Source organism: Salmo salar, chromosome 13 (assembly GCF_965601325.2).
Source record: "Salmo salar chromosome 13, fSalSal1, whole genome shotgun sequence".
NCBI classification, from domain to species: domain Eukaryota; kingdom Metazoa; phylum Chordata; class Actinopteri; order Salmoniformes; family Salmonidae; genus Salmo; species Salmo salar.
In genome coordinates, this window is record NC_138303.1 from 101,199,171 (window position 1) to 101,225,043 (window position 25,873).

At 42.5% G+C, this 25,873-nt stretch overlaps 1 protein-coding gene across 2 annotated transcripts in view; it reads right to left on the reverse strand.

Moving 5' to 3' along the window:
• Positions 1-22,428: 22,428 nt before the first annotated feature.
• cntnap3 (contactin associated protein family member 3) overlaps positions 22,429-25,873 on the reverse strand; it is a 189,717-nt gene continuing 186,272 nt past the window's right edge. For both annotated transcript variants that reach the window (XM_045692517.2, XM_045692516.2), the window contains one exon: positions 22,429-25,658. In XM_045692517.2, coding sequence (XP_045548473.2) covers positions 25,459-25,658 — 200 coding nt within the window. In that variant the 3' untranslated portion in view covers positions 22,429-25,458. The remainder of the gene's footprint in view (positions 25,659-25,873) is intronic.

The window sequence follows — 25,873 nt, forward strand, 5'->3', positions numbered from 1 at the left end:
ATCTGAGTGTTTGAGTTTTTCGGGAACTAGACTCACTGAAGGTTGGGCATGATTCATTTACTGTATATTGGAGTCTGTACTTTCCATGCGGTTTGAGTGTATCCAGGTAATTGTGTGCCCATTTGATGTCATAGTGGTTATGCTGACTTGCATGAGAGCAGCATAATTAATTGATAATGCCCGAGAAGCCGGTGTGTGGAGGATATATTGGCACGGGTGTTGTTAGGCCCGAGACTAATATACAGGTTACCAACATATTCAAATAATGATTGACAAATTTTCATAGATGAATTTATTCGTACTATTTCATCCTTCCACAAGACATAGTCCCGACACAAATCTAGGGTTGCTACCAAAGCCGGCTGGTTGTTCGTTCTATGGGTTCAGTTGCTAGAGACGCCACCAAGTCATTCAGTATCTATCTATAGACGCAACCCAGTCGTTCGTTCTAAATGATCTCATCCCTTGCTTGCTAGCTAACCAACTACAGCTAACTTACAGTCACGTCGGAAAGGGCAACCAGAAAAATGCAAAGTAGTTGCATTTGAATAAGTTGTTTTCTTCTGAGATTTATTTGGATACATCCAAAACAATGAGCTAATGAGGCGCGATTTCGCCTGGCATAGAAATGTGCTTACTCGTCAGGACACTGTTGTTTAGAGCACAGGAGCGAGCCAACAACACAGCTAACACAATCACTTCAAATTGATGCTGTAAAAACTGAGAACTAGTTTCAGTTCGTTTTACCTTTTTTCCAATTGATATTTCTATGTGTCCATAAAAATTACGTCAGCTGATTCATGATTTAGACTGGCTGAGAAATGCTGCTCGTCACATTCATTAGTATGGGACAGCTGGAGATCGAATTTGAATATCGAAGCAATGTTGCAAATGTTGAAGAGACAGACAGCAAGGTTTATACAAGTGTCCGCTGTTGAAAATGAAATGTTTGTCTTAAAGAATGTGAGATAATGCCTTGATGCTTTTTATAGTGGAGATCAAGTTTTTACATTGCTTGGCTGATGAGACAGTGGATTGGCAGTCAGATGGAACAGAGTAAATAGGCATTTTAGCCGGTGAAATAGACACTGGATGGAAGTCGCTTTTAACCAATCAGCATTCAGGATTAGACCCACCCGTTGTGTAATGATCAGATAACCAAGTTCTAAAGGTCTGACTATGGCTCTGAGGGAACTAGTCACAGACGCATATACCTAGTACTGAAAGGTCAATGGTATGGTTTCTTGGGCAGCGCTAAACTTACAGGTACTGGACGGAGCTAAACTGGCAGGAGAGTTAATAGTGAGTAATGGGTAGGAGAAACATCAGGGATTAATATCATTACTTCAGTATAGTGGAGTTAGTCACAACATCTGATAAGGAGCTGGAACTACACATCTGATAAGGAGCTGGAACTACACATCTGATAAGTTCAGGAATATACATTTGCTTACCAAGTCACATAATAAGTAGCATGGACTCACTCTGTATGCAATAACAGTGTTTAACATGATTTTTTAATGACTACCTCATCTCTTCACCCCACACGTACAATTATCTTTATGGTCCCTCAGTCGAGCAGTGAATTTCAAACAGATTCAAGCACAAAGACCAGCGCGGTTTTCCAATGCCTTGCAAAGAAGGGCACCTATTGGTAGACAAATAAACAACAGACAATGAATATCCCTTTGAGCATGGTGAAGTTACTAATACACGTTGGATGGCCTATCAATACACCCTGTCACTACAAAGATACAGGCATCCTTCCTAACTAAGGTTGCCGGAGAGGAAGGAAACTGCTCTGGGATTTCACCATGAGGCCAATGATGATTTAAAACAGTTACTGAGTTTAATGGCTGTGAAAATATCAAACTGAGGATGGATCAACAACGGGCTCCCGTGTGGCACAGTGGTGTAAGGCACTGCATCTCAGTGGAAGAGGTGTCACTACAGTACCTGGTTCGAATCCAGGCTGTATCACAGCTGGCCGTGATTGGGAGTCCCATAGGGCGGTGCACATTTGGCCCAGCGTCATCAGGGTTTGGCCAGGGTAAGCCGTCATTGTAAATAAGAATTTGTTCTTAACTGACTTGCCTAGTTAAATAAAAAATACATTGTAGTTAAGCCACAATACTAACCTAAATGACTGGGTGAAAAGAAGGAATGCTTTACAGAATACAAATCTTCCATAACATTCATCATGTTTGCAATAAGGCACTAAAGTAACACTGCAAAAAAATGTGGCAAAGCAATTAACTTTTTGTCCTGAATGAAAAGTATTGTTTAGGGGCAAATCAGATACAGCACATTACTGAGTGATGGGTGATGGACATCCACAAATTAATACATACAATATGAAATGTAACATATCATATAAATGGAGTGTCTCAGATTTACATACAGAATAATACAAAATGCTCAGAGAACAGATGGGATTAGGAGCTGGAACTCACACTTGATAAGGTGCTGGAACTCACACCTGCAAGCTGTGCTCATCAAAACAGTCTGCAAAAGATACATTGTACCACACAGCAGGAATACGTCCCTTCTCCAAACACTGAACAAACCTCTTACGATATTGATCAAAATTCTACACTAAATGCTTCAATGAATCACAAACATTCATATCCATTGTATCTATATCTACATCTTCCCTCAAGGCAAAGTAATTAACCACCCCAAAAGCACAGAAATATGAACGCCAGACCTGGACTACATCCCAAATGAATGTACTACTTAATGTACTACTTTTGATAGGTCTCTGGTCAAAACGAGGGCATAAAATAGGGAATATGGTGACATTTGGGACGTAGCCCTGATTAAGGAATTTGAATGTGTGACCAGGCAGAAATTGGAGAAGGCATACATACGACTCTAATCAATGATTGGTCACAGTGTTTGGAAAATTGCCTTCTCGGAATGTGGAACCTAGCAGTCTTATCTGGCTCAAGGTAGTCTTCACTTAATTGCTGATACACTAGATTATGCTCCAAATATTAGGCAGCCTAAGCAACCTGAAGTGAGGTGCATCTTAAGCAGTGAACTTTAACTGTGTATGCATAAGACAGATCTGTTCACATTCCTGGCTATCGCTGCTGCCAAAGCCAATATAACATTTATATTCCAATAGCTCTCATCCATGCGATTTACATATATTCATGTGAAGTCACCTTGTCTTCAAACGCTTAATGGTGTTAAGAATTTACTAAAATTCAGGAGAGAGGACCAGACTTGAACGCAGCTCCTCAACAGCATCAGCTGCAACTCATTGCTAATCAGCCTCCACACCTGTCCTGACTCTCCTTAATCACCACTGCCAACCTACGTAAACCTTACCAAACTAACATTCCTCCCATGAGGGGGATACAGGAAATGTGTTTATTATTAAGGGGCATATTGAGTAGAACATGATTAGATACGGTTTCAAATATTTAGTTGTCTTTTATTTTTAGGAGAAACTTTGCTGGCAGGTAAGATGTAGTTTCTCCCTGTCTCTGGCCCTCACTCCAGAACAGTCGGTGACGGTAATGCACCATAACGTTGGATGCCATCCACCAATAATCCCCACCGAAGAAGCATTCCTCCTGTGTTCCACAGTGCGTGTTGTAGAACACTGGCGTTACTAGCCTTATCAAGTTCTGCTGAGCAAGTTTGCCGCACAGCAGGTTAATTGTAATCTTTTGTCGAATCTCACACCAGCTCCCATCAGGTCTTGTTCTCTAACCCTGTACTGTTTCTGTCTTTAACCTTGCTGATGAAGTCAGTTGGCCCTTGCTGCTTAATGCTTTAGTTTTATTTCGTTGTCAATTGCAATTTCTATCCCTTGTTCCTCTCATATTATGGCCCAGCAAGCTGCCTGCTTTCACAACGTTTCCTCTCCGACAAGCTGGCCAACTCCGTAGTCCATTTCCACGTGCTGTCCTGAGCGCATTTCCCAAAGATCCATGACCCTGCTTCACTGAACGTACCAGCACATCTTCTGGCCACATGCTACGCTCCTCTGTGTACCTGCTTACCATATTGGCCATATCTTGCAGACTGACCTTCTCACTCTAGAAATGCCATCTTCATGTCACTGCATGGTCCAGCCATGATTGTTCTCACTTATGTTGCTATCTCCCTCATGCCCCCACTAAACTAATTCTCCCTCTCTCTGTTTGGTTGACTATGGCTGCCGTATCCTGGTGGGACCACAACCACCTCCACCCATGTTGCTACGGCATGAGGACACCACACATCCAAGGGCCACCATGATGACATCCCCACACCACCAACTCGGCTTCCAAATCTCAGATCAGGCCTCAAAGACTTCGACCCAGGCCCCCAAACCAGCTCCGGACCTGGCTTCTCCCTCAGCCTCAGATTACGACTTGACATTGGACACAGCCTAAGTCAAACAGTAGCTACCCCCAACAGCTCAGCAGGTACACATTCTTTCCCGCCCTCTCTCTAATACCCAGCACAGGTACACATCCCTCTCCCTTATCTCCTCCACTCTCCAAGCCGGCAGTGCACTACCTGCATCCAATGGCTTCTCTGGCCCCCAGGCTCCCTTGCTTCTTGCAACTACTTTTTACTCTGGCCCCACTGATCACTGCTCCGGAAGAGGCTCACCTACCCCCTCTGCCAGCATACTGCTTCCTCTACCCCCCCATATTCTAATTCTAATCCAAGATGGCATAGCAGTCAGACGTCCTTTGTCCTCGTCGTGTGTGTATATATGAATGTATATATTTTCTAAAAACTCAACTTCAAAACACTCTCCTGCAACCTGCCTCACCAATTAAAAAAGATATATATATATATATTTATTATTTACCTCAAATCTGAAATCCACAACAGAAGCTAGCCAGAAGTTAGCCAGTTCACTAGCTAACGTTATAATTCAGCTAACCACGGTTGGCGGTCATCAGCTATCCCTTAGCTCGAAAAGCTATCACCAGTTTTGTACAACGTGACTCAGACCAGAGCATACCGGACCTATTTTCTCTCCATATCCCCGGATTTCTACCGCAAGCTCTGGACATTTACACCTGGATCTTGCAGCTAGGCAATAGTCACTCGGATAGCAGCTTGCTAACGTCGGTCCCGGAGCTAACATCAATTATTCCGGAGCTAGCCAGCTGAAGAGTTCCATCAGCCACTCCTGGGCTACAATTACCTATCCGGACCCATTTTGCTGCCGATGCGGAGCCCCATCGGGCCTTCACGACTGGACTACCGACGTTATCTGCCCGAGGGAGTTATCCAACTGGCCCCTCTGTTGCGACGTAACCTGAACTCCCATCTGCGGCCAGCTAATCGTTAGCTGTCTTATCGGCTGCTATCTGACGAGGTCTATCGGCCAATTTTCTTGGGCCACTATAACTATTTTGCCAATTGGATTGGTCCCCTCTACCACACGGAACTCCACTAATCTACCGACGGAAACGCACGAGATGGCTAATAACAGACCATCTTCTGCCAACTTGCTACCCATGGCCCGGCTAGCTGTCTGAATTGCCGTGACCGCAACCGACCTCACTACTCACTGAACCCTTTTGATCACCTGGCTAAGCATGCCTCTCCTTAATGTCAATATGCCTTTTCCATTGCTGTTCTGGTTAGTGTTTATTGGCTTATTTCACTGTAGAGCCTCTAGCCCTGCTCATTATACCTTATCCAACCTCTGTTCCACCACCCACATACGCGATGAGATCACCTGGTTTCAATGATGTTTCTAGAGACAATATCTCTCATCACTCAATGCCTAGGTTTACCTCTACTGTGTTCACATCCTACCATACCTTTGTCTGTACACTATACCTTGAAGCTATTTTATCGCCCCCAGAAACCTGCTCCTTTTACTCTCTGTTCCGGACGTCCTAGATGTCCAATTCTCATAGTTTTAGCCGCACCCTTATCCTAGTCCTCCTCTGTTTTTCTGGCGATGTAGAGGTGAATCCAGGCCCTGCAGTGCCTAGCTCCACTCCTATTCCTCAGGCGCTCTCTTTTGATGACTTCTGTAACCGTAATAGCCTTAGTTTCATGCATGTTAACATTAGAAGCCGCCTCCCTAAGTTTGTTTTATTCACTGCTTTAGCACACTCTGCCAACCCGGATGTCCTAGCCGTGTCTGGATCCTGGCTTAGGAAGACGACCAAAAGCTCTGAAATCTCCATCCCTAACTACAACATTTTCAGACAAGATTGAACGGCCAAAGGGGGCGGTGTTGCAATCTACTGCAGAGAGAGCCTGCAGAGTTCTGTCTTACTATCCATGTCTGTACCCAAACAATTTGAACTTCTACTTTTAAAAATCCACCTCTCTAAAAACAAGTCTGTCACCATTGCCGCCTGCTATAGACCACCCTCTGCCCCCAGCTGTGCTCTGGAGACCATATGTGAACTGACTGCCCCCCATCTATCTTCAGAGCTTGTGCTGCTAGGTGACCTAAACTGGGACATGCTTAACACCCCAGCCATCCTACAATATAAGCTTGATGCCCTCAATCTCACACAAATTATCAATGAACCTACCAGGTACCACCCCAAAGCTGTAAACACGGGCATCCACATAGATATCATCCTAACCAACTTGCCCTCCAAATACACCTCTGCTGTTTTCAACCAAGATCTTAGCGATCACTGACTCATTGCCTGTATCACAGCGGTCAAACGACATCCACTCATCACTGTCAAACGCTCCCTGAAACACTTCAACGAGCAGGCCTTTCTAATCGACCTGGCCCGGGTATCCTGGAAGGATATTGACCTCATCCCTTCAGTAGAGGATGCCTGGTTATTTTTTTTAAATGCCTTCCTCACCATCTTAAATAAGCATGCCCCATTCAAGACATTTAGATCCAGGAACAGATATAGACCTTGGTTCTCTCCAGACCTGACTGCCCTTAACCAACACAAAAAATCCTGTGGCGTTCTGCATTAGCGTCGAACAGCACCCGTGATATGCAACTTTTCAGGGAAGTTAGAAACCAATATACACAGGCAGTTAGAAAAGCCAAGGCTAGATTTCTTTCAAGCAGAAATTTGCTTCCTGCAACACAAACTCAAAAATGTATTGGGACACTGAAGTCCTTGGAGAATAAGAGCACCTCCTCCCAGCTGCCCACTGCACTGAGGATAGGAAACTCTGTCACCACCGATAAATCCACTATAATTCAGAATTTCAATAAGCATTTTTCTACGGCTGGCCATGCTTTCCACCTGGCTACCCCTACCCCGGTCAACTGCACTGCAACTCGCCCAAGCCTTTCCCATTTCTCCTTCTCCCAAATCCAGTCAGCTGATGTTCTGAAAGAGCTGCAAAATCTGGACCCCTACAAATCAGCCGGGCTAGAAAATCTGGACCATTTCTTTCTAAAATGATCTGCCGAAATTGTTGCAACCCCTATTACAAGCCTGTTCAACCTCTCTTTCGTGTCGTCTGAGATTCCCAAAGATTGTAAAGCAGCTGCGGTCATCCCCCTCTTCAAAGGGGGGGACACTCTTGACCCAAACTGCTACAGACCTATATCTATCCTACCTTGCCTCTCTAAAGTCTTCGAAAGCCAAATCAACAAACAGATTACCGATCATTTCGAATCCCACTGCACCTTCTCCGCTATGCAATCTGGTTTCAGAGCTGGTCATGGGTGCACCTCAGCCACGCTCAAGGTCCTAAATGGTATCTTAACCGCCATCGATAAGAAACCATACTGTGCAGCCGTATTCATTGACCTGGCCAAGGCTTTCGACTCTGTCAATCACCACATCCTCATCGGCAGACTCAACAGCCTTGGTTTCTCAAATGACTGCCTCGCCTGGTTCACCAACTACTTCTCTGATAGAGTTCAGTGTGTCAAATCGGAGGGCCTGTTGTCCGAGCCTCTGGCAGTCTCTATGGGGGTGCCACAGGGTTCAATTCTTGGGCCGACTCTTTTCTCTGTATACATCAATGATGTCGCTCTTGCTGCTGGTGAGTCTCTGATCCACCTCTACGCAGACGACACCATTCTGTACACTTCTGGCCCTTCTTTGGACACTGTTAACTACCCTCCAGACGAGCTTCAATGCCATACAACTCTCCTTCCGTGGCCTCCAACTGCTCTTAAATACAAGTAAAACTAAATGCATGCTTTTCAACCGATCGCTGCCTGCACCTGCCTGCCCGTCCAGCATCACTACTCTGGACGGTTCTGACTTAGCCTGTTGGGGCTACAGGTTAGCAATGAACCCCGAGTTGGGATTGCTAACAAGGCTGGAAATTCAAAACATCAATCTAATAATTTCAATTTCTCAAACAATCAACTATTTTACACAATTTAAAAGATAAACATCTCCTTAATCTAACCACATTGTTCGATTTTCAAAGAGGCTTTACGGCAAAAGCATAAAGTTAGATTATGTTAGGACAGTACATAGCCACAAAAGTACAAACATCCATTTTCAATTCAAGGTCAGGCGTCACCAAAAGCAGAAACCAGCTAAAATTATGCACCAACCTTTGACAATCTCCATCAGATGACACTCCTAGGACATTATGTTATACAATACATGCATTTTTTGTTCCATCAAGTTCATATTTATATCCAAAAACAGCATTTTACAGTAGCGTGAAATTCAGATTTTTTTTCTTCTCTGAAATGCTTCTGGTGAACATAACAAAATTACTATTCGAAAACATTGGTAAATTATAATATTGTCATTCAAAGAATAATATATTATCATCTCGTAATTGCTACCGAATGGCCAGATCTCAAAATAACTTTACTGCGAAATCACATTTTGCAATAAACGGGGTGCTATGCTAAGAACAATAAGCTATGCTATACAGTTAGCATCATCTAATATCGATAATAACATTGTAAATATCCCCTTACCTTTGATTATCTCCATCAGAAGGCACTGCCAGGAATCCCAGGTCCAGAACAAATGTGGTTTCTTTTGACAAAGTTCATAATTTATGTCCAAATAACACCAAGTAGTTAGCATTCATTATGCTCCCACAAAACGTGGTGGGGGGGGGGGGTGTAAAATCACGCCGAAAAGCTAAAAAAAACTAGTAAATAATCTATTTACGTTCGTTCAAACATGTCAAACGTTGTTTAGCATTAATCTTTTGGTACATTTTTAACGTTAAACATCAGTAATATTTTCACACAACCTATCCCATGTCTAGATAAACAATTATGACAAACTCACGCTTCTCAGATTTATGCGCAGGCGCAAAAAAATGAAGTGACGACATGTCAACTTCCTTGCATTCTAATTTGCTCTCTGTTTATCATAGACGCTTCAAACAACTTTATAAAGATCGTTGACATCTAGTGGATGCCGTAGGTGTTGCGAAATGAATCCTTTCTCACTATGGTATCTATAAAACAATGACACTAAATAGTACAGTCACAAAATTCGCATTTTTTTTAATCTATTTTTCACAGGTTTTTGCCTGCAATATGAGTTTTGTTATACTTACAGACACCATTCAAACTGTTTTCGAAAATTCAGAGTTTTCTATTCGAATGTGTTAATAATATGCATATCCTAGCTTCTGAGTTGGTGTAGGAGGCAGTTAAAAATGGGCACATATTTTTTTCAAAATTTCTCAATACTGCCCCCAAGCCCCAACAGGTTAGAATATGTGGACAACTACAAATACCTAGGTGTCTGGTTAGACTGTAAACTCTCCTTCCAGACTCATATCAAACATCTCCAATCCAAAGTTAAATCTAGAATTGGCCTCCTACTTTGCAACAAAGCATTTTTCACTCATGCTGCCAAACATACCTTCGTAAAACTGACCATCCTACTGATCCTCGACTTCGGCGATGTCATTTACAAAATAGCCTCCAATACCCTATTCAATAAATTGGATGCAGTCTATCACAGTGCCATCCGTTTTGTCACCAAAGCCCCATATACTAACCACCACTGCGACCTGTACGCTCTCGTTGGCTGGCCCTCACTTCATACTCGTCGCCAAACCCACTGGCTCCAGGTCATCTACAAGACCCTGCTAGGTAAAGTTCCCCCTTATCTCAGCTCGCTGGTCACCATAGCAGCACGCGCTCCAGCAGGTATATCTCTCTGGTCACCCCCAAAGCCAATTCCTCATTCGGCCGCCTCTCCTTCCAGTTCTCTGCTGCCAATGACTGGAACGAACTACAAAAATCTCTGAAAGTGAAAACACTTATCTCCCTCACTAGCTTCAAGCACCAGCTGTCAGAGCAGCTCACAGATTACTGCACCTGTACATAGCCCATCTATAATTTAGCCCAAACAACTACCTCTTCCACTACTGTATTTATTTATTTTGCTCCTTTGCACCCCATTATTTCTATTTCTACTTTGCACTTTCTTCCTCTGCAAATCTACCATTCCAGTGTTTTACTTGCTATATTGTACGTACTTCGCCACCATGGCCTTTTTTGCCTTTACCTCCCTTCTCACCTCATTTGCTCACTTTGTATATAGACTTACTTTTCTACTGTATTATTGACTGCATGTTTGTTTTACTCCATGTGTAACTCTGTGTTGTTGTATGTGTCAAAGTGCTTGCTTTATCTTGGCCAGGTCGCAATTGTAAATTAGAACTTGTTCTCAACTTGCCTACCTGGTTAAATAAAGGTGAAATAAAACATGCTCTGTCTCCACCGCTGGTGCAACTGGTTTTCCAGCTGCCCGCTCTGGCCTCCCGGCTCCCTTGCCAGCTCGATCTTCACAGCCTTTGGATCCTCTTGCCCCCAGGTCTCACTTGCTCCATGTGTGCTTCTCTGGCAGCAGCTCACCCTCTTTCTCTGTCAGTGTTGACTTCTTTCCCTCAGGTCTCGCTGACCTCCTGGCTTCCTTGCCTGCTCCTTCTACACAGCCTCTGGCTCCCCTCCCCCATGCCCAGGACCTGCTGGCTCTGTCTCAATCCAGTGATTCACCCTCTTATCTGCCAGTGTTTACCACTTTCACTCAGACCCCACTGCAATGTCTCCTCTGCTCTCTGCCAGCAATGAATCCTCACATCTCCCACCTACTCAGCCAGTTATGTGCCCACTGCCACCACAACAGTGTGGCCCCTGGCCTTCCCAGCTGCAACCCTGTCCCAGTTCAGTGAACCAACTGCTTTGCGGTTCATCATAAGTGCTGTCCGTCTGGCCCTGGCTAGAGCCACTAGAAACTCTCCCCACCTCAGGCCCCGCTGGCCCATGACTGTTACTCCCACTGTGACACACAGTGGTGGCTCATCCCCTCTGCCAGTGATGACTTCTCTTTTCATCGCTGGTCCCATGACTGCAATCCGTGCAGTGCATCACCTTCCATCCCTACCAGCCATGAAATCCCAGACAGTTATGTGCCAACTAATCCTGCAGCGGTTCGGCCCCTGGTTTTACCAGCTGAGACCCCTCTCCTTGATCAGTGAACCATCTGCCTCTGTTCAAGTCTTCAACTGCCTGCCACAGCCCAGCCCTGCCAATATCCCCCTATCTCCTTTTTCATCCCCTCTGTATGCATCCAGATGCTGAGGTTATTTCTCCATCGCAGTCTCTACACTGGGATTTGTTTCTTTTGGTGTTCTTTGGCTTCCTGCGACGTTCTGAGTTTATATCCTCATTTTCTACCTACATCCCTTCTCAGCATATCGGACATCACCATCCTTGACAAAGATACCCTCACACAGGAAACTGACCAGTTTGGCAGAACCTCAAGTCTACCTGCCCTTACCAACCACTCACCTACGTCCTACAGCTCAGACAATCTCAACATGCCTCCATCTGATCCACTGTTCAGCACCAAATGTGGTTTCATCGCCTCACCAATGGTTCCATTCCCATCTCAAACAAATACGATCACTGTATGGCTATCCTGTTGATCAATTCTTCGGACACTACTTCCACATCGGCGCTGCATCCATGGAATCTCGACACAGCATCCCAGACCATACCATACAATTCCTTGCGCGCTGGTCCTCTCAAGCCTATCGTCCAATAGAGCCCAAAGTGTTCTTCAATGGAAGCTTCGGGAACCTTTTCATGAGTGAGTTCCAAATCAAACTTTTAATTTTATTTATACAGAACATTTCAAACAGGGAATGCAATGCAGTGTGCTTAACAGGAAAAAACTATGAAAATAAAAGCTGAAATATTTACTACACAACAAACATAAGATAAAATAATGACAAACTGAACAACTTAAAAGCAGCCTAAGGAAAAGCAAAGCTACAAATCTTAAGATTTCTTGTAAATATGTCTAGTTTCGGCCCCCCCTCAGGTTCTCTGGCAGGGGGTTGGGGACATAATAACTAAAGGCTGCCTCTTGGTCCTAGGCTTTGGGGTAGTTAAAAGGCCAGTGCCAGAGGACCTGAGGGAACAGTAGCAGACCCAAAATGTAAACTTGTGGAAGGCCACATGATATGCATTTTCTCTGAGGTCCTAAACCAATTTTAAAACTGGACCGGCGATGCCAACCCACTTGTCCAGAAGGACATGATGGCCAACAGTGTTAAATGCAGCACTTTTTAAATCTCAGAAGACAAGGACAGAGAGCTGTTTGGCATCTAAGAACATTTACCACTTTAAGTAAGGCTGTCGCTTGGCTGTGATGGGCACAGAAGTCAGATTGGAATTTTTCTGAAATACAGTTGGCACTTAAATAATTTAGCTGTTTGAACCCCAATTTCTCCAGATTTGTGCTTAAGAATGGAAGGTTGATGACTTTTCTTCAGAAGGGATTTCACGATAGCAATTTTTTTGTGCAGTGGGGAAAGTGCCTGTGAACAGGGAATGATAAACAATATTTTGCACTTCAGATATGTAATTGACCCTTTTTGAAGGTGGTAGGGATAGGATTGAGAAGGCAGGTAGGTTTAAGTTGTGATGCCACTTTCCTGACCATGTCTGTGTCAACCAGGGAAAATTAAATCCATAGTGCCTGTGTGTGTGTGGTAGGCTAGGGCACATATTATCAAACTTTTCATCAGATCTTGCTTGACTGATACCCAGCCTAATGTTGGTTATCTTATCTCTGAGATATGCAGCAAACTCATCACATTTAGATGTGGAGGAAAGTTCACAGGTTTGTGGGGGTAGGCTTTATCAGGCCATCCATGGTTGAGAAGAGCACTGTCGAATTATTCTGATTTAATAATGATCAAGTTAGATATCAGGAGAGCACACATGCTCATCTCTCAGAACCTGCATTAACTCAAGCAGTGTCCTCTAGTCCCTGCCTCCTATCACAGACATCTACCTCACGCACTGAATTCTACCCATCCAGCCAAAAGAGGATTGGCTTCCTAGCTGAACCTGGTTCCTCAAGGTTTTCTTCCTTCAAGGGATTTTTTTTCTTTTTTTCTTGCCACAGTCGCTTCTTCTTGCTCTCCTGGGGTCTACATGCTGTACTACCTCAACTATATTGCCAACCATTCAGCACCTGCAGTCCAGAATGGCTCACTTCCTCTCCAGGGTCAGAGTAATTTGGCCTTCTCTTCTTGGGGATTGGCACTACCATGGCCTGACGATAATGTCTACCTGAGACTCCGAGCCAAAATCAACAAAGTCCACTTCTGCATCCTTCATCTGCAGCCTTCGGCTTTATCCGGACCATTTTCATTCCCCTCCTGAATTCTTCTCATGTCCATTCAATTGCCTCTGAAATATTTTAAACTAATTTCAATGTCTGGTCCTTAAATTTGAGAAATATGGGTTAAGGTTATGAATTTAAAAATAGAACCACATTTCTCTGCTGCGTATGAGTAAATTTGTGATAAAGGCCTGCAATTAATACCTCGTAGATGCAATTGGTAAAATGTAGTGACGTCGACAATACTTGAGAATAAAATCACACTTATCACAAATGTTCTGTTATCTGGTGCTTCCCTTCTCTGGCGAGGATACTAGTGGATAGTAGACACCCTTGTAAGGCACCTGCCTAATTTCCACCTGACTGTAGGGATGTTGGTCGTCTGAAAGGAGATGGAACGTTTCCATGTCATCTTTTCAGATGCAGTGAAAATGAACTTGCCGTGACCCAAGGCTCTATGAATTTAGGTTCACCATTGTCAAGGTGGCTGCTTGCTGGAGGAACAACATTTTGCACAGCGCCCTCTCACCTGCATATAGGCTTTGTAAGCAGTGATGTGGTAAAAAACAAAAGTTGGTAAACTATAAACTCCAGTGGACGATCAATATGAGACAGTTTTTTTGTTTTATTTGGGTGATGTCTGTAGACACGGCAGGAGTTGCAGACGATTAAAAAGTTGCCTTATATCCAGCACCTCACAAACCTGTCAGTGATGTCTATAGTTGCCTCCCTTGTACAGCCACTTGCCGTTGGTCAGTTGAGCTTGACTCCAAGCTGGGGTAGTTTGTTTCACGTCTCACTGGGCATCGGCTTGTGCCGCATCTCGTGAGAGGGTGGAGTTAGCCGTTTGAGTAGTGAATTTGCTTGCTAACTGGGCAAACTCTGGACTGATGGTACCTGCATCATGGCAGTCATGGTGCTTTCAAGACAACTGGGACTATTGGAGGTGGGGGGGGGAACGAGATCAAATCATGTTAGTGATCAGAAGGTCGGAGCTCTATAAAGATGCCCGATTTTTCGACGCAGTTGGAGCTCGTTTTTTTTCAGAGTTGTCTTGAATTCACTGAAGTCGAATATCCGAGTTCCCAGTTTTTTTTTAACACTGTATTAGTCTCAGTGGATGGAGCAGCAAAGGGTCCGCCACTCAGGTCCCTGCTCTCTCCTTCCTTTCCTCCGGTGAGACTGACCAGAGAGAGGGGACACAGTCTTCCACCCGACGGCGAACTGGAGTTGCACCGCATCTGCCTCATGCACAAATTCATGTTGGTCCTATGACCAGAGAATGTGAAATATTCCTCTATTAAAATAGACAAGACACCCTGCTAATAATAATAAAAATGCAGGGCTATCAATAGACTTGGCTACTCAATTTAAAATTTTTCATATTCCCATTTGTTTTGTCTCTTTCCATACACACCTGGTTTTCATTCCCTAATCACACTGAATGTATTTAGTCCTCTGTTCCCCTCCATGTCTTTGTGTGAAATTGTTTAATGCTATGTGGATATTTGACACCAGACTTTTGTTCATGTTCTGTGTTTTGAGCATGTTTTATGTACTTTCGTTTTGGACTGGAATAAAAAGTGCGCCTGTTACTACACTCTGCTCTCCTGCACCTGACTTCGCCTCCCGTACACACCCGTAACAATCACTGCCAGTCGTGAATTATAATTCTTCACATTTTACCGGTGAAATGTCCAAACTGCAACTCCATGAAAATCTTCTTAAATTACCTTTTTGTGTGCGAATTAGAGCAGATGGTGTTGACTATTAGCCTTGTATTTTGTTTCAATCAAGTCATATATCCTGCCCAGTGGAGGCTGCTAAGGGAAGGACGGCTCATAATAATGGCCAGAACGGAGTGAATTTTGAGGGATTTTTCATGTATTTGATACCATTCCAATCACTCCATTCCAGCCACTGCACTCCATTTCTGCCATTATGAGCAGTCCTCCCCTCAGCAGCCTCCACTGATCCTGCCTAGTGGCACGCTCTGATTTTTGGCGCATTTTAATAATTTTTGACTATTCAGCTTCAGCTAACCATCCTAAAATCTCACTAGAAATGAGGATATGTTTTTAGTGTAACAGTAACATTAGAGGCCTACAATGCTATGCTATTAAATTCAGTTATGTTATGTAACATGCAAATTAATAATCAGGTGATCTTGCAAGACATTGATTCAGCTTTGAGATAACTTTACTTAACGAGCACCATTGTGAGAAGTTATAATCTTCTATTTGTAATAGAAATTTGGCTTGGCACCTAAAACCCTCACACACTTTTACAGATGCACAATTGAGAGCATCCTGTCGGGCTATATCACCGCCCGCAACTGCAGGGCTCACCAGAATGTGGTGCAGTCTGCCCAAAGCATCACCAGGGGCAAATACCTGCCCTCCAGGACACCTATAGCACCTGACATCACAGGAAGGTCAAAAAGATCAGGACAACAACCACCTTTACTGACCTCCAGAAGGTGAGGTTAGTACAGGTGCATCAAAGCTGGGACCGAAAAACTGGAAAAACAGCTATCTCAAGGCCATCAGATTGTTAAATAGCCTTCACTAGCACATTAGTGGCTACTGCCTATAGACCTAGACTTGAAATCACTGGCCACTTTAATAAATGGAACATTATTCCTTTAATAATGTTTACATAGTTTGCATTACTCATACGTATATACTGTATTCTATTCTACTGTATCTTAGTCTATGCCGCTCTGACATTGCTTGTCCATATATTTATATATTCTTTAATTCCATTCCTTTACTTAGATTTGTGTGTATTGGGTATATGTTGTGAAATTGTTAAATATTACTTGTTAGATATTACTGCACTCTCGGAGCTAGATACACAAGCATTTCGCTACACCCGCAATAAAATCTGTTAAACATGTGTATGTAACCAATAAAATGTGATTTAATTTGCATAAGTGATGCTGAAGGATAGCTGAAAGATAGCTCTGCCATTTGGCCAGTTCAGGCACAAACAATAATTTCTAGTAGGCCTATATCCTAATAGCTATACCATGTAGTTGTAGGCCTAAATGTAGACTATAGCCTGATGTAAATACAAATATATTTAGCTTAAAAAATCTAGAGTTGATGTCCGCACCACGTGGAAATCGAATTAGCGTAATAAAAAAGTCCCCATAAAAACTGTCTGTGAAAGCTAGATAGATATCAGTTGTTTTGCATTGGCTATGTCTCAATCGATCACATCCACCGATGTCAGCCATCTGCATCTGCGGTGAAAGGTAGCAGAGCTATAGCGGTGTGTCAGACCATGAAACATACAAAAATAATCAGTCTTATCGCGAAAACGTCTATCATTTCTGAGCAGAAAGATGAGACGTTCACGAACACGATGGTGTTCTCCGTTTTGCTCTACACACTGCAAAGACTCCCTAACTCTTCGCCATTGTACACGATGGCCTATTGCTCTGAGACTTCCTTTGACCATTCTAAAGCCCGCATGGGGCATCCTTGCCTTAATGGCGCTGACTTTCTGGTCTAACTCTTCATCTGACATATCAGAATAGCATTCCCTGACAGACATATTATGTTCTTTCATCCTTCTGTAAAAAAAGCTAACCGTTACACTGTCATGAAATATGATTATATATCAACTATGAAACAAATAGGACATGGCCTGCTTGAGTTGCCATGAAAGAAAGTTTGATTAATTCAACTGAAAATGACAAGAACAGGCGTTCGTAGCTAAATGCTTTTGGTAAGCTTGAGAATAAAAATTGCATGATTTATCATTCTACGGTGTGTATGTGTGTAATATAGTAGAATGTTATGAACCGACACTGAATCGTAGGAGCTAACTACCTGCTATGTAAAAGTTTGACGGAAGAACGCCCAGTGCTGCTTACCTGAGATGCCATCATCACACAGTCCTTCGTAGGTGTCTATGACTTCTTTTGTGTCGGAAAAAAGTTGCTTTCAGAAAAACTATTTTTGATTGAAAATAAAGAAGTTTTGCTCTCGACAAAAATAAACAAATGTACCAGACCGTCATACAAACTTGCTCTGCAGAATTCTTGACGCATAACTGAAGGTGCTGCCATAACCTGCCACCATGCCCACAAGCGAGCCACTCAGGCGCAGAATGATGCGTGGAAGAGGGCAAAGAACAAGTTGGGAGTAACACCAATTTGTTGCAAGTTGGGGAGGGGGGCTAATAGCTGAACAATAGACTATTCAACCTTTACTAAAACCAGTCTCAACGTCAACAGTGAAGAGGCGACTGGCCTTCTAGGCAGAGTTGCAAAGAAAAAGCCATATCTCAGACTGGCCAATAAAAAGAAAAGTTTAAGATGGGCAAAAGAACACAGACACTGGACATAGGAACCCTGCCTAAAAGGCCATCATCCCGGAGTCGCCTTTTCACTGTTGACGTTGAGACTGGTGTTTTGCGGGTACTATTTAATGAAGCTGACAGTTGCGGACTTGTGAGGCATCTGTTTCTCAAACTAGACACGTTAATGTACTTGTCCTCTTGCTCAGTTGTGCACCAGGGCCTCCCGCTCCTCTTTCTATTCTGGTTAGAGCCAGTTTGCGCTGTTCTGTGAAGGGAGTAGTACACAACGTTGTACGAGATCTTCAGTTTCTGGGAAATTTCTTGTACAGAATAACCTTCATTACTCAGAACAAGAATACACTGACAAGTTTCAGAAGAAATTTCTTTGTTTCCTGCCATTTTGAGCCTGTAATCGAACCCACAAATGCCGATGCTCCAGACACTCAACTAGTCTAAAGAGGGCCAGTTTTATTGCTTCTTTAACCAGGACAACAGTTTTCAGCTGTGCTAACATAATTGCAAAAGGGTTTTCTAATGATCCATTAGCCTTTCAAAATGATAAACTTGGATTAGCTAACACATCATGCCATTGGAACACAGGAGTGATGGTTGCTGATAATGGGCCTCTGTACACCTATGTAGATATTCCATAATAAATCTGCCATTTTCAGTTACAATAGTCATTTACAACATGAACAAAAACTACACTGTACAGTGGCTTGTGAAAGTATTCATCCCCCTTGGCATTTTTAGTATTTTGTTGCCTTACAACCTGGAATTAAAATAGTTTTTTGGGAGGTTTATCATTTGATTTACACAACATGCCTACCACTTTGAAGATGCAAAATATGTTTTATTGTGAAACAAACAAGAAATAAGACAAAGAAAAGGAAAACTTGAGCGTGCATAACTATTCACCCCCTCAAGGTCAATACTTTGTAGAGCCACCTTTTGCAGCAATTACAGCTGCAAGTCTCTTGGGGTATGTCTCTATAAGCTTGGCACATCAAGCCACTGGGATTTTTGCCCATTCTTCAAGGCAAAATTGCTCCAGCTTCTTCAAGTTGGATGGGTTCCCCTGGTGTACAGAAGTCTTTAAGTCATACCACAGATTCTCAATTGGATTGAGGTCTGGGCTTTGACTAGGCCATCCAAGACATTTAAATGTCTCCCCTTAAACCACTCGAGTGTTGCTTTAGCAGTATGCTTAGGGTCATTATCCTGCTGGAAGGTGAACCTCCGTCCCAGTCTCAAATCTCTGGAAGACTGAAGCATGTTTCCCTCAAGAATTTCCCTGTATTTAGCGCCATCCATCATTCCTTCAATTCTGACCAGTTTCCCAGTCCATGCCGATGAAAAACATCCCCAAGGCATGATGCTGCCGCCACCATGCTGCACTGTGGGGATAGGGTCTCGGGGGATGAGAGGTGTTGGGTTTGCGCCAGACATAGCGTTTTCCATGATGGCCAAAAAGCTCTCATCACCCCGAGTACATTCTTCCATATGTTTGGAGAGTCTCCCACATGTCTTTTGGCAAACACCAAACGTGTTTGCTTATTTTTATCTTTAAGCAATGGCTTTTTTCTGGCCACTTCCATAAAGCCCAGCTGTGTGCAGTGTACTGCTTAAAGTGGTTCTATGGACAGATACTCCAATCTCCGCTGTGGAGCTTCGCAGCTCCTTCAGGGTTATCTTTGGTCTCTTTGTTGCCTCTCTGATTAATGCCCTCCTTGTCTGGTCCATGCATTTTGGTGGGTGGCCCTCTCTTGGCAGGTTTGTTGTGGTGCCATATTCTTTCCATTTTTTAATAATGGATTTAATGGTGCTCCTTGGGATGTTCAAAGTTTCGGATATTTTTGATAACCCAACCCTGATCTGTACTTCTCCACAACTTTGTCCCTGACCTGTTTGGAGAGCTCCTTGGTCTTCATGGTGCCGCTTGCTTGGTGGTGCCCCTTACTCAGTGGTGTTGCAGACTCTGGGGCTTTACAGAACATGTGTATATATATACTGAGATCTTGTGACATATGTGACACTTAGATTGCACACAGGTGGACTTTATTTAACTAATTATGTGACTTCTGAAGGTAATTGGTTGCACCACATTGTATTTAGGGGCTTCATAGCAAAGGGGGTGAATACGTATGCACGCACCACTTTTCCGTTTGTAATTTTTTATAATTTTTTTTAAACAAGTAATTTTTCTCATTTCACTTCACCAATTAGGACTATTTTGTGTAGGTCCATTACATGAAACACAAATAAAAATCAATTTAAATTACAGGTTGTAATGCAACAAAATAGGAAGAACGCCAAGGGGATGAATACTTTTGCAAGACACTGTATTTCTGATCAATTAGATGTTATTTTAATGGACAAAAAAAAAAAAATTCTTTTAAAAACAAGGACATTTCTAAGTGACCCCATACTTTTGAACGGTAGTGTGTGTATGTGTGTGTATATATATATATATATATATATATATATATATGTGTGTATATGTCCCGTGTGGCTCAGTTGGTAGAGCATGGTGTTTGCAACGCCAGCGTTGTGGGTTTGATTCCCACGGGGACCAGTACGGAAACAAAAATGTATGCATTCACTATTGTAAGTCGCTCTGGATAAGAGTGTCTGCTAAAATGTAAAATGTGTGTATATATATGACTAGGCCATCCAAGACATTCTAAGATAACGGCCCCCAAATTATATATATACATTTTTTGGGCAAATTAAAATAAACTGAATAGCAACTATAAGGCGTTAGCAATAGGCTAATATGATAAACATAGCACACAATATATACAGGGCCAACTTGCATAGGTAATAAGTTAACATGCTAGGCTAGCAGGCTGGATAAGGCCATGGGGGCCGTTATCTTAGATTGCATAACAACAGCAACACTGGCCGGCTGACATCTTAAGGCCGATGGCAGGAATGGCAATCAGATAGTTACATACTAGCTTACAGTACAACCAGACATAAAGTGCCCAGAGTGTTCCTCACTCTGCCACTGCTTGCTGAAGACTGTCCTGCCACCCCAATGGTGGTACCAGCTTCCCCCTGAAGCTAGGACAGCAGAGTCCCTGCCCATCTTCCCGAAAACTCCTGAAACCCTACCTCTTCAAAGGGTATCTTAAATAATCCCCCTCTTCACCTTGACCCCCCACTATGTGGTGTACCTACTATATTGTCCCACCTAGGTAGAAGATGAAGGCACTAACCGTAAGTCACTTTGGATAAGAGCGTTTGCTAAATGACTAAAATGTAAAATGTAACAATGAGATTAATTAAATTGAGCACTTTCCATGTTTGATGAAAACCCAGAGATAAATATTGCCCCTCAAACACAATCTGAGTGTTTGAGTTAATAGATTTAATTCGAGAACCACACTGACTGAAGGTTGGGCATGATTGATTTACTGTGAATTGAGGTCTGTAATTTCCAATGCGATTCGAGTGTGCCCTGGTGATTGTGTGCCCATGTGATGTGGTGGTGGTCAGCATAATGAGCAGATAAGGAAGTTCGAAAGGTCTGACTATGGCTCTGAGGGATCTAGTCACAGAGACATATACCTAGTACTGAAAGGTCAATGGTATGGTCTCTTCGCAAATCAAAAGATTAAAATGGCGGTATTTCTTTCTCCTAACAGCTGCCCTATATGCAAAGAGAAGACACTCCAAATCCGCCTACATATCGTGTTTCTGAATTCGTCAGCAAATTGCTTCAACGTTTTTATCAATGAGCTGCTTCCTTTGTCACACATTTTCTTGCATATCAATAAAAAAGCTGATTTTCCTGCAATTGTAAAGATCATCGCTATACATGAGGAACATATGCCAACACTAACTGTGTTTTCCTCTGAACAGACCCATCTGACTGGCCCTCAGTTTGTTCCTGGAGTCTAGCTCTCAGCATGTGGACTGGGTGACAAAGTCAAGCATTTAGCCATCTGTTCTTGGTTATTGTCTGCAGTGGCAGGCCAATAACCCAGCATTCAGCAGCAGATGTATGGATGGGCCACAAGGCCTGGGAAATGTAATCTCACTGCTCAAAAGTGTGAATTGTTACAGAATGGATAAAAAGAAAAAGGTGTGAGGAGAATGAAGCCAAGATTTTTCCATCTGTGTGACACACCAGCCAGATATATGTGCAGAGCTAAAGTAGCGGGTCAAATTTAGAAGGATAATTCCTTGAACAATGAGAGATACTGTTGAAATGCTTCTCAGAATAATGTTGCATTGTCATATCTTTTCTTGCATGGACATACACATTTTTGGAATCGATATTACCTAGATAAAGACAAACACCAACATAAACAAATCCTTAAGCCTTGTGCCATGCGTTTCTCAATCTTCAAATGCATCTTGCCATAAAGTTACATAGAAGGAGCTCTTCCATTTCGGACAGTGGACAGGAGTTTGATATTGAATGGAAGCGTTAGTAGTGACAGAAGTGGTGGATGGTTTCAATTGTCAACACTTCCTTACAATCCTTTACACATATATGGTGTATCATGATTTTGTCTATAGTGCATCAAAAACATGTTTCTCATTCAACACTATTCAATAACTGATAGATTTGAATTTTATTGAACAGGATATACTTGTTAATCAAAACAACCTGAATATAATGAAAACAGTCACTGACATTATACTGTTAATCACCAATAAGCATCATTCCATTATAGTTACATTGAGTAGTGTTCAGTTCAATCCCAACCATGTATAATGTAAAAAAAAGTGAAACTAAAGCCCCCCCAAAAGAATAAACCTTTAATACCCCTCAAACTTCAGTTATGACAACATGCCCATTAGTGTATAGTTAGCACTTCGTTTCTTCAACTTACGGTATACACAGCTTGTCCCAGAAATCAAAATGAATGCCTTCACACCTCCGATTGGATCTATTCCCAGGCATATTGACACTCTGCTTTGCATGACAAAATACCACAGGGGTGTGAAGAGTAGGTAGTATAGGTTTTTATACTCATTAGGCAGACTCAATATGCTGTTTCTGTCCATAGGTATTTTAGATTGCAATCTCCGTGGTCCGATAATCCATGATATTGTCTAGTATCCTGCCCTAAAACATACCAACATGGGAGTGTGAGGGTTTTTATACTGAATAAAGGGATACTAGGCAAAGACTCGATATCAGCTATCCATTTGTTTCTGTCCATGGGTATTTTAGACTGCACTCTCTGTGGGCTTATTACCAGAGGTTGTGTCCCAAATGGTACCCTAATCCCTATATAGTGTACTACTTTTCACCATTGCCCTATGGGGCCTGGTCAAGGGCTCCAGAGTGGCGCAGCGGTCTAAGGCACTGCATCTCAGTGCTAGAGGTGTCACTACAAACCCTGGTTCGATACCAGGCTGTATCACAACCGTCTTTGATTGGGAGTCCCATAGGTCAGCGCACAATTGGCCCAGCGTCGTCCGGGTTAGGGGAGGGTTTGGCCAGGTAGGCTGTCATTGTAAATAAGAATTTGTTCTTAACTGACTTGTCTAGTTAAATACTGTGCAGCGGCGTGACTGTGGGGGCTGTAGAAAAAACTCCTTATGGTTACCTGTCTCCAACCAACATCTAGTAGATTCATACAATGTTTAACGCTTGGGAACATCTAATCTGACCAGGAAAAAAGGCATTGTGGAAGAAAATAATGTTGTAGAAATGGTCAAAAGTCTTCCAATTAAAATACTATCTATTTTCTCCAGGGTTCCAACTAACACAGAGAGCAGTGTTTGTGTGATGAACAGCAACTGATGACGACAATCCTCTCCTCTTTACCTTCCTGATCTAGTCTGTACCGCTGTTTGAACCGAATGAAGACACGCATGCTGACAGGTCGACAGGTTGGCATTCATCAGATCCATCTCCTCTTCTCTGACTCTGTCAGCGTGTCTCAGATGAACTTCCTCTGATTATCATTCTGCTTCCTATGAATCACCAATCCCACCAAACCAGTCTGTCTGTCTGACAAACCAAACTGTGTATTCTCATAAAGATTAGCACCTTGTGAAAGGAAGGTGGCGATTAGCGTGTTTTAGAGTGAACCTAATGTTGTGAGTTCCGTTCAAAGCTTTTCTGAGAATTCAGTCAGTCAAAGTGTTCTAGCTGTGGGTGGTAAGGAAGCAGTGTTTCAAAGAAAACCGTTAAATGGCTATGCTTTTATTTTTATCCAGGATAATTGTCACGCCCTGACCATAGAGAGCCCTTGGTTCTCTATGGTGTTATAGGTCAGGGCATGACTAGGGGGTGTTCTAGTCGATATATTTCTATGTTTGGGTTTGAGTATGGTTCCCAATTAGAGGCAGCTCATTATCGTTGTCTCTAATTGGGGATCATACTTAAGGTGTCTCTGTTCCCACCTGCATTTGTGGGATATTGTTTGTGTTTGTGCTTGTTGCACCACGTAAGACACGTTTCGTTGCTTGTTTATTGTTTGGTTGAGAAGTTTTCACTTAATAAAAGGATGTGGAACTCAAATCACGCTGCGCCTTGGTCCGTCCATTATCACGAGCGTGACAATAATGCAGAGCAAGCACACAAAATTGCAGGTTATGCTTGCCACGGAACTTTCTGAAGTACAGAAAAGTACAAAAAAAAATTATCTACAAAAAAAATAACATTTGGAACATAATACTGTATTTACATAAGTTTTGTCAGTGGGATGTTCGATTCGATATGTTTGTTCAATACATGTTCTCATGTATTTTGGTCAACAGATTTTGAGACGTTATTACTGTAATACACAGTACAATATATACTGTGTGTGCTGTAGAGGGAATCTCTATGGCTAAAACATCTAAATCTCTCAATGAAGCAAATGCATCATCATAATACCAAAATACTTTCAACTCAATAGTCCAAACATGTATTGTATCATCTTCATAACCGTACTGCAGGTACATACAGTATAAATCCATCCAGGCATTATTATTATATTTTCAGTACTGTATCACCAGAGAGGAATATTAGACAGCGATTGTTATAAAGACATGAATTAATTCAACATTTACATTTTTAAAGAATATTTACACTCCCATGAATGACAGTTATCAACACCTTTCAAAGTCTATCATCTACACTTGTGTCATATTACCAGTACAAACAGTGTGTACAAAAAACAGTAAACAATATGTGGTCATCACTAGTTACTACAGCCACAAAGTCAAAAACCCAGTCTATTGCTACAATTTCTCTAAAATATGATTTCAAACCTAACCCTAACCTTAACCCAATCCTTAACCACACTGCTAACCTTATGTCTAACCCTAACCTTAAATTAAGACCGAAAAGAAAACTTTAGTTTCCATTATTGTTTACAATATAGCCCATTTTGGTTTTGTGGCTGTGGTAACTACTTGAAACCACAATACATGGATGCATTTACAGATTATTTGTTGTCTTCTTCAAATCATGGTCAGCCATCTTGTTTTGACAGTTGCTGATGGTCTTTTACTGCATGTACTGTGTGTGTAACGTACTGTGAATGTAATTAACGTTTCTAGGGCTTGGCAAGGCATGTGCTTCCTTAATCAGATTCACTGGATTAGTCCAACATCGAGAAGATCGAGAGGTGGATAGTTGGACCTATATGAAATACTCCTTTTGGTTTTCACTTAGTATGTTCTGTGAGGTGGGCTCGCTGTGGAAAGGGTATTCAGGACTGTCGGCCTCAGGTTTGATTCCTTGGGGTTCTTGGGTGTGGAATGTCTCTTTCCGTCGATACAGGAACCTTGCCATTATTGCTAACGCAGACAGAATCACAAATATCACCACAGCAATCACACCTGCAAAGGAGTACAAAACATTAAGTTAGGAAACAACAAAACAGCACTCATTTTAAAACAGAAAGATCAAGTCCAATTTAATGGTGTAAAAATGCACTTTAACAGAGTGCTTTTTTAAGACGGAAAACACTGAAGAATTCTAACGTGAAACCAATTAACATCATTTCACATTGTGACATCTCTATGGGTTTCCTTTTTCAGAAGCAAAAATAGAG